The sequence below is a fragment of the Megalobrama amblycephala genome, linkage group LG20 (genome assembly GCF_018812025.1).
Source record: "Megalobrama amblycephala isolate DHTTF-2021 linkage group LG20, ASM1881202v1, whole genome shotgun sequence".
Lineage (NCBI taxonomy): Eukaryota > Metazoa > Chordata > Actinopteri > Cypriniformes > Xenocyprididae > Megalobrama > Megalobrama amblycephala.
The window spans coordinates 39,522-55,344 of record NC_063063.1 but is presented as its reverse complement, the minus strand read 5'-3'; the positions used below and the strand labels follow the sequence as shown (position 1 = coordinate 55,344).

The 15,823-nt window shown below is 38.8% G+C and overlaps 1 protein-coding gene across 2 annotated transcripts; it reads left to right on the top strand.

The window, feature by feature from the left end:
* Positions 1-1,026: 1,026 nt before the first annotated feature.
* Positions 1,027-11,458, top strand: LOC125255852. Of its 2 annotated transcripts, XM_048171351.1 has the most exons (3): positions 1,027-8,143; positions 8,418-8,727; positions 8,829-11,458. In XM_048171351.1, the coding sequence occupies exons 2-3, from the start codon at positions 8,652-8,654 to the stop codon at positions 9,326-9,328; spliced, it is 576 nt and encodes a 191-aa protein (XP_048027308.1). In that variant the 5' UTR covers positions 1,027-8,143; positions 8,418-8,651; the 3' UTR covers positions 9,329-11,458. The 2 variants fall into 2 exon arrangements, with proteins under 2 accessions (XP_048027308.1, XP_048027307.1); XM_048171350.1 differs by having other exon boundaries at positions 1,027-8,727.
* The last annotated feature ends 4,365 nt before the right edge of the window (positions 11,459-15,823 follow it).

The window sequence follows — 15,823 nt, the reverse complement described above, 5'->3', positions numbered from 1 at the left end:
GAGGACACGCCCCTTACTACTGATTGGCTACAGGTGTGTTTTGGTGCTCGGTCAGATCCACTTTTAACAGCGTTTCTCAGAAATCGCTTAATGCACCTTTAACTTCACCTACCATATATGGTGCGTTAGCTAGATAGCTAATATTACTAGCTAGGCAGATTTCTTACTGACTAATTAAAAACAAATTGCATTTATTTTTGTATGCTCTATATTGTGAGACAAAAATATCACAGTATATAGTATATTGGCTACGTATTAGGGCTGCACGATTATGACAAAAATCATAATTGTCGATTATTCCCTTGAAATTGTAATTGTGATTATTAATTACGATTGTCATAATTTACACTGAATGATGTTTTGAATAGCTTTATACCATTGTTTGGAGCAACTGCATGAACAAGCTGAACACACTCTTCCTTAAATGTTTTTATTGCTTTTCTATAGCAATAAGCCTCAAATTTCTAATTGTGCGTTGATTTAGGTGCTTTAAAAAAATAAAAAATAAAAAAAAACACATGGGCCATTTTCCTGGTTGCGTTTGCGCCGCCAGCAGGAACTCTGAAGTGACGTAAACTGCGCTTGTTGTTGTGACTTTTATTTTGATGGCGCTGAGAACAGCTCAGCCAGAGCTCGTATTCTCCGTCTGTCTTCATTAGTTTACGTTCTGTTTAACAGTCCTGTCTAATAAACTGTTAGATAGAACTGTTATTCAAAGAAAGTAGAGAGTATATGAAAAAGTGTTTGTTTGCTGTGTTGTTGATGCCCAATGTGGCTAGCTGACCAGAAAATTGGGGGCAGTCGTGGCCTAATGGATAGAGAGTCGGACTTATAACCCAAAGGTCATGGGTTTGAGTCTCAGGTCCAGCAGGGATTGTCGGTGAGGGGAGTGAATATCCAGCGCTCTCCCCACCTTCAATACCACGACTGAGGTGAGACCCTTGAGCAAGGCACCGTACCCCCAACTGCTCCCCGGGCGCCGCAGCAATGGCTGCCCACTGCTCCGGGTGTGTGTTCACTGCTGTGTGTGTGCACTTGGATGGGTTAAATGCAGAGCACAAATTCCGAGTATGGGTCACCATACTTGGCCACAAGTCACTTCACTTTCATAATCATGTTTTGTTTGGTCCGTTCAAAGGCACGCTGGATTTTCTTTTTAGTCTAAGGTTGAGAGGTCCATCTACCACTGTTTTTATGTTTGTAGAGTTAGTTCGTGGAGTAAATATATAGGCTGTGTACACAGCTTTTTACAAATGGCGGGTGCTGGTGTTTCGCGTGCGTTCGACCAATCAGCGCACACTTACGGCACTGCTAGTTCTTGTTGTGCTGGGTTAGACCGTTTACAGTCTGAAGTAGCCGTGATTCGCCTCTCACAATGTAACATGCTCTAAACACACAGAATAATGTAAGTGGATTATTTTTTGTATTCGCGCCTTTGAACATTGCGAAATCATGGCATCCTTCACGAGTTTACACGTACATGAAATCAAATAAAGTAATTTATGGTATATTTATAATTTATAGTAATTTATGCGTATTTGGAGTGCTGTCCGGTGGAGGGCTCCGAGCTCAGATTTTGGCCCGAACCCAGAGTACGTCCCCTCCTTAACTGGGATAGAAACCTGCCAAGAGTGAGGTGATGGGGTGGTGGAGGGATGCTGTGAAACTTGTCGCGGGATAGAGGTGATAGACGGCTTTATATACCGGCTTCCTCTTGCACTGATTGGTTGATTACCTTAACGTGCGCCTCCCAAATTTTGTTAAATAAAACTCCATATAATCGTAATCGCAAATAGAAATTCGATTAATTGTGCAGCCCTACATATTATTGTTTTTAAAAAGTGGTGTATACGAAATAAGCTTGTCCACAGTTATAAAGCAGAAATACAGATTAAAATCACTAATTAACAGCTAAAAGGGAGAAACATAGATGCAGTCTAAGTGTGAACACGTCGGCAGGAGAATGTTCTATACGGACCTCTGAATACATTAGTTTATTTTTCCTGTGGGGCCTAAGTGTAAGGGATTTAATAAGATCCAATTACAGTTACTGTACAGTTTCTTGTGTAAATTTTATGATACTTGTAAATGCTTATTTTAATCTAAATTATTGTGCTAATTTCTGTTCCGTTTGTTTTTAAGTTACAGACTTCATTTCCCGATTACATTAAACACTGCGGCTCAAATTAAACTCCCTTTAATGCCCACTGAAGTTCAAGACACACCGTGACCTTTTCCCAATGTGGTTTGCTCAGTAGCCACTGCCATTTTTAAAGGTATCGTTTATCTTACAAACTCATTTTTTGCTGCTGTAAGTGACATTACTGACAGAAGTTTTCCACAAATTCAACTAATCCACAACAAAATTATTTTTTGTAACACTTGAAAATTCCCCCATCCGGCTGATGGCAGCTATATGTAGTCACTTTGCTAAGTGCATAAAACTGATAAAAATTGCGTCACACGGACAGACAAAGTATACTTTGGACTTAATATATTATTGGCATGGTAAGGCATGGAGTGTTAGTGACAAGCCTGTCCAGTCATCTCTCATTCTTTTAGGAATATCTGGTCTCTCTTTCCCCATGTATACAGAACACGAGTGCCATTGGCATGATCTGTCTGGAGTATAAAGGGGTGGCATCGGGTACAATCACATTGCTATTGTGTTCAATTAAACTTTTATGGTTATTTCATGGTTATTTGCCCAGAGGGAGCAAATTCCAAACACATCACAGTTCCACGGATCAGATAACCTGCAGACTTGCACATGTTGTGTGAATTAAAGTTCTGCCACCCCAAGAACAATAGCTGATGTGGCACTTTAACCCTGAGATTGTTTTGCCTTCATTTGTCGCTATAAATCGTTAAACTTATTTTTTCTTAGAAATGGATGTTGCTTGTTTTTGTTTCCCCCAGATGCTCTTGACTGTGTCACTGGACAAATTAAACACACAAAACTAACTTGTTAATTTGAAATGAAGCACGGATGTCATTTAAACATCATGTGTTTATGTGAGTGGCACATCGTGACTCACTGTGATGACTTTTGTTATGCTTAGTATGGCTCAGTTTCCACAGAGACATCGATATGTTGCTATTAATAATGACATTGGCGAACCTGCTTTGAATCCCCGAAGCTTAACTGTAATTGGAAAAATGGGAAATGATATTGCTTGTTAAAGTGCATGTAGCTGTGATTAACAGAGAATGATGCAATTATCCACCCAGCACATAACCGTGGGTTGACTTATAACAATCATATCACCTACAGTCAAATATGAGTAGGCTTTGTGAGGCGTTTATGAGCCCAGAAAAGACCAAACATGTTTTACCAGCTGCTTTGAACAAGTCATCTTCCATAATTCTATAATTCTGTTCAGCCTTCTGAGGATTTTACAGAGCTTGTAGTGAAAGTTGAACACTGAGTGGCATTTTGTTCTCAGCAGGTACAGAAGTATATGATGAGCTAATGCCACATGGGAATTTGCCCTTTCAGTATGTGATCTTCTCTTGCTGTCCTTCTGCTCTCTGCGTGTTCAGGACGAGTTCAAGGAAACTAAACATTCGACTAGGACTCAAGGCTTGTTGTTGTATTCTTATTTGTAAGTAACTTTAGATAAAAGCTTCTAAATGATAATGTGCAGTGATGTATCAGCATTATATTCAAATAGTTAGAAATGTCATGAAAATCATTAAAGAACATTCAGTAACACTTTAAAATAAGATTCAATCCATTTCCATTATAATGCATTAGATATGATTGTAGCAGGAGAGGTGAGGATCTATTAGCAAACCGTCTTTATTTCATGAACACACGAAAAACAAAGATAACCAAACATGAAGACAGGGAAAACAGGGAAAACATAAAACACAGGGATTCCCTGTTTCAGTATACTAATCAACAACTTTTTTACAGCATTTTCATAAATATTATATTCTATATCATATATTTTAGAGTATAATTGTTATGTTTAGGGGCCATTTACATGAGATTGTTTTTAATGCTTTTTGGCCATTCATTTACACGACAGCTGCGTTTTGGGGGCCTGAAAATGCAAACTTTTTCAAAGTGCAAGTTTTTGAAAATGATCTGGATCTGTGAAAATGGTGATGACATGCACATGCGTATTACGTGTTCTCTGTGAAAGACTGCGTATGTGCGCATGCGCATAGTCTTTCTTTACACAGTGACATCACAAACTACTGGCCTGACATGCACAATTCAGCGTTTTTAGTCGTTTTCACGGATCCGTGCGAACGGGGATCGTTTTGACAGCGTGGTCTATATAAAGAAAAATGTTTCAGTTTTTTTTATATCATTGTCGTGTAAATGCCCCCTTAGCCTGCGTTAGAGTTGTTTTTCCTGTTCTGTTTTCTTTTGTTTGCATTTGTTTTCTTGGTTACTCATTGTTTGATTACAATCCTGTTTCTCGTTTCCTTTCAGTGATTATCTTTTGTATTTATATCCCTCAGTTTGTAGCCATGGCTGTCCATTCTCCTCAGTTTTATTGTGGTTGTTCTGTCCGTGTGTAGAGAGTTTCTAGTATTTTGTTATTTTGATTTTTGGGGTTAATAAAAGACTGCTGCACTTTTCTCATTCCTGCATCAACCACAGCATGACAATAATAATATGTTAAAAAAAAAAAAAAAAACCTATACTATTGTTCATTGCCGTTTCATGTTTGTTCTTTATACTTTACCTAATTTAAATGAACCTGTAATGCTAAAAATGTATAAGTATTTGTAGAAATGAGAATTAATCAAGATCAGTAAATGCTGTCAAAATATTGTTCATTGTTACGTCATGTATTGCATTAAAGGGTTAATGATCATTCATCATCATTTACTGTCCTCGTGTTGTTCTTGTATGACTGACTTTCTTCTGTGGAACACAAAAGGAGATATTTTTAAGAACGTCGGGCCCAAACAACATTGGAGCTCATGCATTGACTTCCATTCATTGTATGGACCAATAAACACTTGAGACATTTCTCAAAGTATCTTCTTTTGTGCTCCACAGAAGAAAGAAAGTCACAGGTTTGGAATGACACGAAGGCGAGTAAATGATGACAGTATTTTTATTTTTTGGTGAACTATCCCCTTAACTTATGTTAATAGGAAGAACCTTTTGAGTGTTACTGGAAATTCTATAGGCTGTTTTATACTGTATATTTTCTAGACAGACCTCGCTCAGTCTCTTCACGGCCCTTTGAATGAAATTCCTGGATTTAGATGATTACTCAGACTTTGGCTCTTTGAAACCTTCAGGATTTCCTCAGATTTTCCCTAGAGTGTGTCTAGGGAATCTTTCTGAAAGCATGCCTCTGTTAAGTTCGTACAATATGGATAAGATGCAACAAAGGAGATCATCCTTGCTCTTTTCCTCTTCTTTCAATCAATCCATCAGCGCTCCTCCTTCCATGATAGTTCTCGCCCACGTGCTCCTACAGAACTGGGCTAATTACCCATCAGCAGCATCCAAGCCTTTCGCCATGACTAGTTTGTGCTGTAGATGCTGTGGAGAATCAAAGACTCTCACACTCCCCAGCCAGTCTGTACGGCTACGGCTGTGCTTTAAACAGACAAAAGTACATTTCCCCTTAGAGTGCATTTATCATTTGTTCGGTGGCTGAGATGCAATGATAAGTTGGCACAAATGGCACCAGACCGGGTGACAGGTGGAGCTGTAGGCAGAGCTCAGTGTGTCGTACCTCGCTGGGCACCAGTGAGTCATCGCACTAATGTCAGGTGACCGGACATATGGCATCCTCTCACTGCTGTAATGCTCCTCGGGTTCATCTGATAGGCAACATTCATTTCCTATGCTCTTTTCACACAATTTATCACTGAAATGTGTTTCTATAGATCCAAGTGCTGGTTTAAATGTGTTTACTACTCCTCTTCATTTCTCTCTTTCTCTCACTCTCCCTGGGCTCCCCTCTCCTCGTTCAGTCACCTATAACATCCATTAGAGGGGGATTTTCGTAGTTATTGAATGGGACCCTGCAGGCTACACTTTGCTTCCCACGACATGAACCCCACATTGGAAGGAGAGAAACTACAATAGTGCTAATGGTGCAAGCTATGCATGAACTCATTCGGTGCATATAGACAGCTGCACAGGTTTAACGCATGCAGAGCTCACACAAGAAGCCCTGTATTTTTACACTGAAATACATTTCAGTTGCTTCTTCAAGAAATGCTCCTTTGACCAAATGTTCTTGTAATTTGTGTAATTTCTCTATTTGTGCAGAACGTGATCCAGCAAATCAGATCACATTGTTCTTACTCTGTGCTCGTTGCGTTGAATCCCCCAGTTTGATTCTCGTGGTTGTATAAATAGAAGCAAGCATATAATTAGCCACATGGACTGCAGATGTTGAACATCTTCATCTAAAAGCTTCTCTCAGATAAAAAGCTCTGTCCTTTTGTGCATCATGTTCCATTTGGCAGTGTGTGATGTTGCTTTGTGCCTAGAATGAATTGGTTTTTCTTCGAGTGTTGATGTGGGGAGTACATGCCATTATTAGAAAACATTAACTGAGTGAATAGATTTGTTAAATGAGAACAGGTTTTTTATTTAAAATAGAAACAAATGCATAACAATTTTCTGAATATATATAATCAATCACAAAAGTTCTGTCATTTAACTCTAGATGGTGCAGGCTGATAGGTCCTTAACTCAATCTGTCTCTTAACGCAATCACATGATTCTCTATAGGGCACAGCCGACTGGTTCCTGCTGTATCAATAGTAGAGACGTGCCCGAAGCGGAATACCATATTCGGAAAGGAAATGACGTATACTACGGAGCCCCTAAAGGGAATACACATGAGATGGGAGGAAAAAATATATTTCTTTCTATATATATGCTTTGCTTTCTCTTTCAGTTATATAGTTGGGTAATTATAATGTAAATAATTTGCCAGCATCAGGAAGCTTCTGTTAATATGCAGAGTATTGAAATCGCTTTTGAATGCGTGCACACTTTTACTTTCACTTTCAAGATTCGCAATCACACATACTGTGTGTATACTAGGTAGAACTTATTACACATTTCACAAGATTAGATATTTCTCAGTGACACTCAGGAACTGCAAACCATTCACCATTGTCCTCAGCCATCAGCCATCTCTCCTTACTCTTTATGTGGTAAGTGAAATCTGTTGTACTACAAAGTAACAGGCTCCTGCTAGCAAGCGACTAACCATGTCCCTTTCGGGGCTCCGTAGACAGTGTTTTTTCCCCCCGTGCCTTTCCGAATACGGATTTAGTATTTGGGCACACCTCTTATCAGTAGCCAATGAGATCGCTGCTCAACCTTTAAATACTTGGTCAGTGTTTGTTGAAGCAGTTGCAGCGCACTTTCAGAAAACCTCCACTTTCCCCAGCTCCACCTGTATAAATCTGCTACGGCTTATGTATTTATGGGTTATGTATGCTGTATTATTCGGCAGCAGCATGTCTTACTCGCTCACAGCAGCGTGTCGTGTGTGTTTTGGTAGTAGCAAGTCTCTGCAGCAGCGTAGCAGATTTATTCCGCCAAGACCAAACATATCATCATTGTCGTATCCGTTACAATGCCAAACACTCAGAGACCTGTCATTACAGAAATATATTAATCTATATAGTCTTGAATTGTCTTGGCTGTGTGCTTAGGGTGATTTTCTTGTTGGAAGGTGAATCTGAGCACTCATGTCCAATCCACTGAATTTGCCACAGATTTTTCTGGTAAACCAGAGAAATGGGATACACCTGATCTAAATTTCAAATGTCATAGCAAAGGGTCTGAATACTTATATTAGTGTGATATTTCAGTTTTTTCATTAACAAATTTGCAAAGTTATGACAATACTGATTTTTGCTTTGTCATTATGGGGTATGGAGTCTTAATTTGAATAATTTTAGCATAAGACTGCAACATTACAAAATGTGCAAAAGAAAGAAAGGATCTGAATACTTTCTGGAACCATTGTAGATCCAATCTTTGAGCTTGTCTGGCCATTTTATCCATTTTTTTCCTATATTTTCCAGTGTGAGATGTGGTTTTGTTTTAACTCCACCTTAAATGTCCAGCAGCTTCCCACAGTCTTTTCTTCACTATTGCAGACAAAGTTCAAACTGTTCAAAAGTTTTCCAGGTGAGACATTTATATTCTATTGCAATTACAAACTTCATTAAGGAGTGCAATCATTTGCAGCTGTATTAAAAATAAGAAATGTCTATTAATTAATAAACTACTGCGATAGAAAATGTGGCTTTGCAAAAATACTATTCTACTGTGTGTGTTTATAAAGAAGCACATACACACACATTCATTCATTCATTCATTCATTCATTCATTCATTCATTCAAGGTCTTGTTGTTTTGTCTTTTGAATTCAGTGAATTCAAACATTTTATATGTATTTATAGAAAAAGAAAGACCAGAAGCGTGAGAGGGCAGGACACGAGCATTAATGTAGGTGGCATACGCTGTGGATATATCAGCATCATCAATAACACTCCTGTTTGGAGCTCTCTCAAACCATCTGCCATCATGAGAAAGGCAGCCAATCGGACGGCTCCGACCAGACCCTCTGCTCTCATTGGCTCCTCCCTGGCCCTCGGCTCTGAAGACTCCAGTCAGCTCTGCTAGCAAAACAGACAATGTGCTGCTGCTACAAGCAGGGGAGACTCAACAAATGCAACGGAACAAGGAACACGTCGCAGCCTGAGAGAGGAAGTGAGTAAAACTGTCACCTTGGCAAATAACGATTGCATGACTCTCCTGTTCTCTTCCAGCTCTATATATAGATCACTGCCAGAAATATCCCTCCTTCCCAGGCAAATGCTCACTCCTGAAACAGCCAGCAGGAGGAGGATCAGCAACCAGAAAAGACATCAGCGGCGACAGTCAGAAGGTCAGTGAGATGGGCTGCTCTTCTGGCCGCTTGCCCTGCCAGCCTCCAGCCTCCGCACAGCTGGCGACGCTGGACCCCGACTGCAGCCTGTCCCACGATGGCACGAGCCCGATGGTTGCAGCCAAAGCGCCGGAGGACCTCTCCACTCTGGAGCGGCTGGCCCAGGCCACCGGAGGCACGGAGAAGTCCTGGTACCGCTGCGTCTTTCCCTTCGGGTTCATCTCGCTGGTGATCGGCATGGCGGGCTCCGGCGTCACGTTCACCTTCAACACGCTGCCCCAGACTCGAGTGCTGTCCCTGGTGCTGCTGGTCATGGGCTTCGTCATGCTGCTGATAGCGGCTGCCTGCTGGAAGGTGCACCGGTCTCGCAGGAGAGAAAAGAAGGAGGGCGGCATCTTCAGCTCAGAGCAGTGCACTCTATGAGACGCACTTAACAAAGGCAGAAGTTTTTCTGCTGTTCTGGAAAGAAAAGGAAAAAAAAGACCTAATCCGCTGGCTCAGTTTGAGGGCAAGTTGTCCGTAACATCTCCTCACTTTCACTGGTGGCCTGTGGAAACATTTTTGTGACAGTACACAGGCAAATGCATTTTATGTTTCTATTAGGTAAAAATCATAAAGAAACGAGGACCATGGAGGAGCTCTGTGTGTGTCAGTTTATAGATTGGAGAAATAATATGGTTGGGTCATTGGAGAAACAGGAGAGTCCCTGATAATGCTGCAACTTTCCCTGCTTTCATCTTGAGGGTTTTGTGAAAGGAGGATGCAAAAGAAAATAATGTAAATCTCTGTACAGCTGACTGCAGGTCAGGAAAGGAAGGCTTTTGTGATAAATATGAACACTGATAAAAGAATGACAGCTACTTAATATGTTAACATGTACATCATGTATGATTAAGTTACATGCAGTTTGCAGTGAGTTCCAGGACTTACTTTTATTTATTTATTTATTTATTTATTTATGCCAAGTCAAATGTATTAGGACAAGATCAACAGATGAACAGCATTTAAGTATGATTAGAGTGAAATTTGTGCAGTTACATATTTGTGTTGCGTCACAGAAGTGTTTTTGAAGTTCCAGACTGTTATTTTGCTATTACCTATTGCTTTGTCTGTCAAGTGACTGCAAAGTGAAATCTGAGCACATGAAAATGTTCCTATACATCCTTGCATGTATTCCTGTAAACCTGTGTGTGTTTTTGGGAGTAATACATGTTTTCTCCTGCACACTGTAGCTAACTCTAGGGACATGAATCAGATCATATCTACTGACATCTTAGCAGCAAACCAGTGTCAGCCAACTGAATGTGAAGTAGAAAAAGCTAAACAAGAACCCGATTTACTGACATGTGAAAAGTGGTACATTTAGAATATGCTGCATATGTGAAAATGATCAGTATTTCGGTTCAGTACTTATTTGCACTGTTAATGTATTTCAGCTTTGGTGTGTTTAGGGAGTTTAAAGCCGTTTTTGATCTTTTGCTATGTACCGTAAATTTGGTCTTATATATGTTATATATTTTTATGATATGTATTTTTTGTATATTTCTCTGTGAGAAGAATTGCCAGCTGTTTGTATGTGTTTTCTGAGTGCCTGTATTTTAACAGTAGATATTTTTGTATCACCCACCACAAGGTTTTGTGAAGAAAAAACGTTTTCATTTTTAAAAAGCCGTATTAATTTTAACAGATACCCCTAAAATCACTGTAAGTGAAAATATTTCTGCTTTCTGAAACAGAAGGGGCTCGTGTTTCGGCAGTTGTGAGTCTGATGTTTCAGTTTCTGTGATTTTACCCTTACAGAGGGAAGAGGGAATAGGGAGAGAGAGACAAAAAGAAAAAAAAAATCGTTGGTGAGAGGGAGGTAGAGTAGTGGTTGGGTGGGTTGGAGGATTCATTAAGAAAAAAACGTCAGGAAACAGCACTACGTGCTCGGAATAAAATAAGTGGGAGAGGAGAGCTGTGGCAGACACTGCGACGTCAAAAACCAGCCTCAGAGAAGGTGCTGCGTGACTCATTTGACAAACATGTATTCTTCGCATTTTTGACTATGCTCCCGTTTTCAACCCTTGTATTTGGGGCAAGTAGCACAGTTGACTGTGAAATGCTAGGTATCTAAAAAAACAACTGTGTAGTATGACTCATTATGAGAGATGCTGTGATACAGATTATGATTCTGGAATGATTAGACGAATCATAGACATTCACATTTAGAGACAGATCTACCTCGTTCATAATATACCAGCCCAGCACTCTGATGTTAATCAGACATCATTTCTTCTCATCCAGCTGAAAGTATGCAAGATATTTATAACTATATAAGTATAGTCTAACTATAACTATCTGCACATTTGCTTAAACTAAGATGAATTCTCACAGATTGAAATGACACTCCCTGTATTTCACTTTCTATTCTGTTTCAGCCCTTTATTTTGAGGCAGATATACATTAGAGTTTTGCATATTGTTTGTGTGCATCTTATTGTCAGTAGATGTATTTATACTTTTGTTTTTGGACTATCAAAAGAATTGTATTAAATGGAAGAATGCAATGCAATTCAAGCTTTGTCGATTTCATTCTTGACAACTCCAACAAGCCAGGACTATTGAATTGGCATCTGGAATCCAATGTGCCGAAGTTCAGGCAAATGCCACCATTCGGAAAATTATTGTATATCACACGCAGAAAATCACCTGCACTTTGACACTGTTGGAATAATGCTGTTTTGGACACTGTAGTAGTTGGGTTAGGGTTTTGAGTTTGGATTGGCAGCATATTAATCTGATTTCCGCTCAAATCTTCCATCGGACGCTGTTGCCTTTCCATGCATTAATGAAAAGCAGTTAATGCACACTGTGTCCCATTTTAGCAACCTCCTGTTGTCAATTTATTTATTTTGCATATATTTTTAAAAATATTGTTCAAATTGCTAAATATCTATATTGTAGAACAACTAACATACATACATGCATCAAGTACAGATAAAAGAGTTGAGTGGTGACATTCAGAGAGGCAGATGACAGTCAAAGAGATTAATTAGGCGCTAATATTGCAGCGTATCTACACTTACTGTCATCCGTGGCCTCTGACTCACTGTTCCAGCATCTCAACTAATTAGCAGGCATTGATTACATGGTTAACCGCACAGCGAGAGCGGCAAGAGCCACGTAACATCCTTGCCATTGCGCTCCATGTTCCACGGGTTACGCAATATCTACAGACCCAATCCATAAAACCGGTGCCAAAAGCCAAGGGGACTTTTGAAGACTTGGTTACTTGATGATGGACTGATTCATAATTAAAGCTGATTATTTAACTATGATTGCAGTAACCTTTAATTTATTTAGATATTTAAAGTTATTTAAAGGTACATTTTAATAGGTAATATTATCAAAATGGTTGCTTGCTTTTCTTCCTCAAGCAAGTTTATATAATATATTAAATCCCCAAATGTGACAGTTACTGTTAAGATGAGACTGAAATGCACAAAATTGGACAAAAAAGGAACTAAATAAATAAATAAACCAGAAGGAAAATAATTGAAAGTAAAAAAATAAAAAAATAAATGAGAAATATTATGAAATATGAGATCAAATACTGTATAAAAAGCACGTTATGAATTTGTAGAAGAAATCTGACCTCTGTCACCTTCAATATGTTAATGGATTTGATGACTTAAGAAAAGTCAGAAAAGGGGAAAATATTAATTATCATAGCTGAACAGTTAGTGCTAAATAGTGGATATTAAGATACACAAAAATATTATTGCATCACCGTAGTTATTTTTTTAAGTAATGTAAAAAAAATGGAACCCCTTGAATTTGAATGAGACTTGAATGAGGACTTATTATTATGAGAATATTAATTTATACATACAAAAATATTTAAGTATGTACTGTTAATACCTAAACCTAATTTTGACAAAATGGTTTGCAGGACAGGGATTTGGCCTCTTTTAGTACATTAGTTGGAACAATACTGGATCATTTACACGTTTACAGAATAAAAGATGAATCACAGAGACCGGTTAGAAACAAAGAGGCTGTTTTACTATTGTATGAATTTACATGGATCAAAAGTGCCAAACTGCTCATAACCTTATTATATGAAACAAAGATTACTAGATGTGAGTGTGTAAACACCAGCGTAGTTCTGTCTCAATGCACAAAATCAATCAAACTTGTGGGAAATCCCATTAATGAAACTCTGATTTTCGAGAACTTGACAGGATGTTCAGCACAAACAAATATGGGTCGACTTGATTTTATCCATTAGGAACTGACCGGATTGTTAAAAGTGGCCGTTACATAATAGAATGCCAGACGTAAAAGCAAGTTTGATAAAACAACCTAAGATAGCTATTTGGGTAACACTGAACTTTTTTAATAAGCAAAAATTAAAATAATTCCTAATATGACCTGTTACAACCCCCGCAATAATCTAGGGGTACAGGGGTCCAACTTTTCAAAATTGAGATATAGTGCAACAAAGTAATTTATTAAGTGGGAGTACAAACTAAATATAAAGGTGTGATAGCAAAGCATATACAAAATAGTGGAAAAATATATTTACAGTATTTACACAAACAATCGTAGAAGAGATAGAGAGGGCAGCGCCAAAGAAAATAAAGTAACAAATACTAATAAGTAATAAATATCCCCTAATACTAACTACAAAAAGAAAATGTGAAAAAGAAAAGTCTTCAGCGTCCGAGACGCCTCAACTAATCTACACTGCCTAACCAGAAAACCAAAAGTACAGGGGGTGGCTCTCGCTCCTAACCTAACCTAATCTCAAATTACACCAGTCCGACACGAGACAGAACCATGAAACTCATTTTGCATGTGCTCTGTGGAGATCCCTCTCTGCATGCCAAAGGACAAGCTTCTAAATCATACTTGGTAAAGTTTTTCAACAAACACTCATTGAGGTATAAAAGTAATTTTTCTCATCTACAGTATTTTCCTTATACTGTCTTAACCATTAATGTCTATGAAATTAAATCTGATGACCATTAGATATCCTTGTCAAACATTAGCTCTGTTGTTTCAAGCTAGCAGGGTAGCTTGTCATGGGGTGGTACAGTCGGGGGCAATTGTAACACTGCATTACAATTGCCCCAGACACCATTAAAATAGTGTCCAGCTTAGTAAGGACATCAAAATAGATTGATAGATTCCAATAATTTAAGAAAAGTGTTTTTGCCTCTCAATCTGCGGATCCATTTTACTGAGTCGGCCCTGTACACTCTCTGTTCACAGCATGCCTAGGGTCAGACCAAGGAAAACACAAACAAAAGGGGATACAAGAATTAAACAAGATGACAACAAAATTACTGGCACAAAACAACAACAACAACAACATGGGGGGCTTGTAAGTGGTCTGGCGTGCTCTTTTATCTGTGATTGGTGAAAGGATGGGAGGATGACGTTAGAGGATGATGATGAATGACTGGACCAATGAGCGGTGTCTAAGAAAGTGAAAGTGACGGTGAAAAGTAGAGAGACAAACACACACACACACACACTCACACAAACACACACACACAGCACGAGGACGTAACACGACCACAAACATGCATTAGGAAAGTAAATTTGCTCATGCGTTTCTCTGATGAGTGAGTGGGAAGCTGGACACAGAAAACCCGGAGTAGAGTTTGGAAAACCTGGAGTGATTACTGTCAAATTCTGGAGCTCAGCAAGCAAAATTTAAATAAACTTTATTTTTCACTCAGACAAGTCATTACTGATCTAATTAGCAACTCTATAAGTGTGAGCATCTCTGAAAGAGAAAATAAGCAGAAAGAAAAAATGCTAATATATTTTTGGAAATATTCATTGTTACCATGGTAAATCCTGAAGCCAATGGATGTTACAGATTTGATTGATGTTTTTGCTTAGTGCTTTAATTAGCCACAGAAATATATGTCAGTTATGTTTTCTTTCAGCAGCACATACAGATATCTTGAACTTGGAGAAGTTAAAAAGCAATTTGTATTCAATACAATTCTAACCAGGCCATTTTAAATTAGTACCATCATGTTAGTTGTGCCATAAGCTCCATGTAAGTGGAATCATTCCAACAAATTAATTACTGTGCTACATGACTATTTATGGAAACTAAAATAATAATACTAATAATAATAAAGTTCAATGGACACCCTCCCACTCTGTGATGTAAGCAAGTGTGTGAAGTTCACATTATACAGAGGTCTTGGCCACCGCCGGTTGCAGGCAGCAGGTGGGCTCTAATGTCCTTGCAATCAAAGTCTTCATCTTGAAAGAGGTTCAGGCAGTTCAATAAGCCAGCAGCACTGTCCTTCATCAGCCGCCAGCATCCCCGCAGGACAGGAAAACACATACATACCTACACACATATATCCTCATCAGCCACATGCTAGAGAAGAGATCTCTCATCAGGACCTCGTCACAAACACACACTCTTCAGCCACAGCTGCTGCTGTTTTGGATCCAACATGGAATCAATCAAGCCATAGGAAGGGAAGATTTAAGCAGGCTTTTATAGTGAAAGGCTGAGCTCTGTGTTAGACCCAATGACCAGAACTGAGGTAAAACTCAAACAGATATGGCAGGAACACAACGACGAGGTCAGACCAGCACTGAGGGAGTGTGTGCTCTATATAGGTGCCAGGGAGGATGATGGGAAATGCAGTCTGTGACATATATCTAGTGACCATTCTAGTTATCTATAATGATTTAACCACTCATATGCAGACATTTTAACATTTCAAGTTTAGATTAAAGATTAAATTAAAAATAGTTGAAGCTTACTGTTGCCAATAAATATTTTTACAGAATTATTTCAGCTGCTGCATAAAATTGAATGCATTTCACTTCAGTTGATGATGATGCTGTTTGTAATGTGGTATGCAATGCTTCATGTAATGTAATGATTATATAT

What these genes read in the sequence shown, in the direction of transcription:
- LOC125255852 (XM_048171351.1), top strand. Translation starts at nt 8,652, where the DNA reads ATGTGCTGCTGCTACAAGCAGGGGAGACTCAACAAATGCAACGGAACA. An exon ending in GTCGCAGCCTGAGAGAGGAA is followed by an intron (nt 8,728 to 8,828) that starts GTGAGTAAAACT and finishes CCTCCTTCCCAG; the next exon opens with GCAAATGCTCACTCCTGAAA.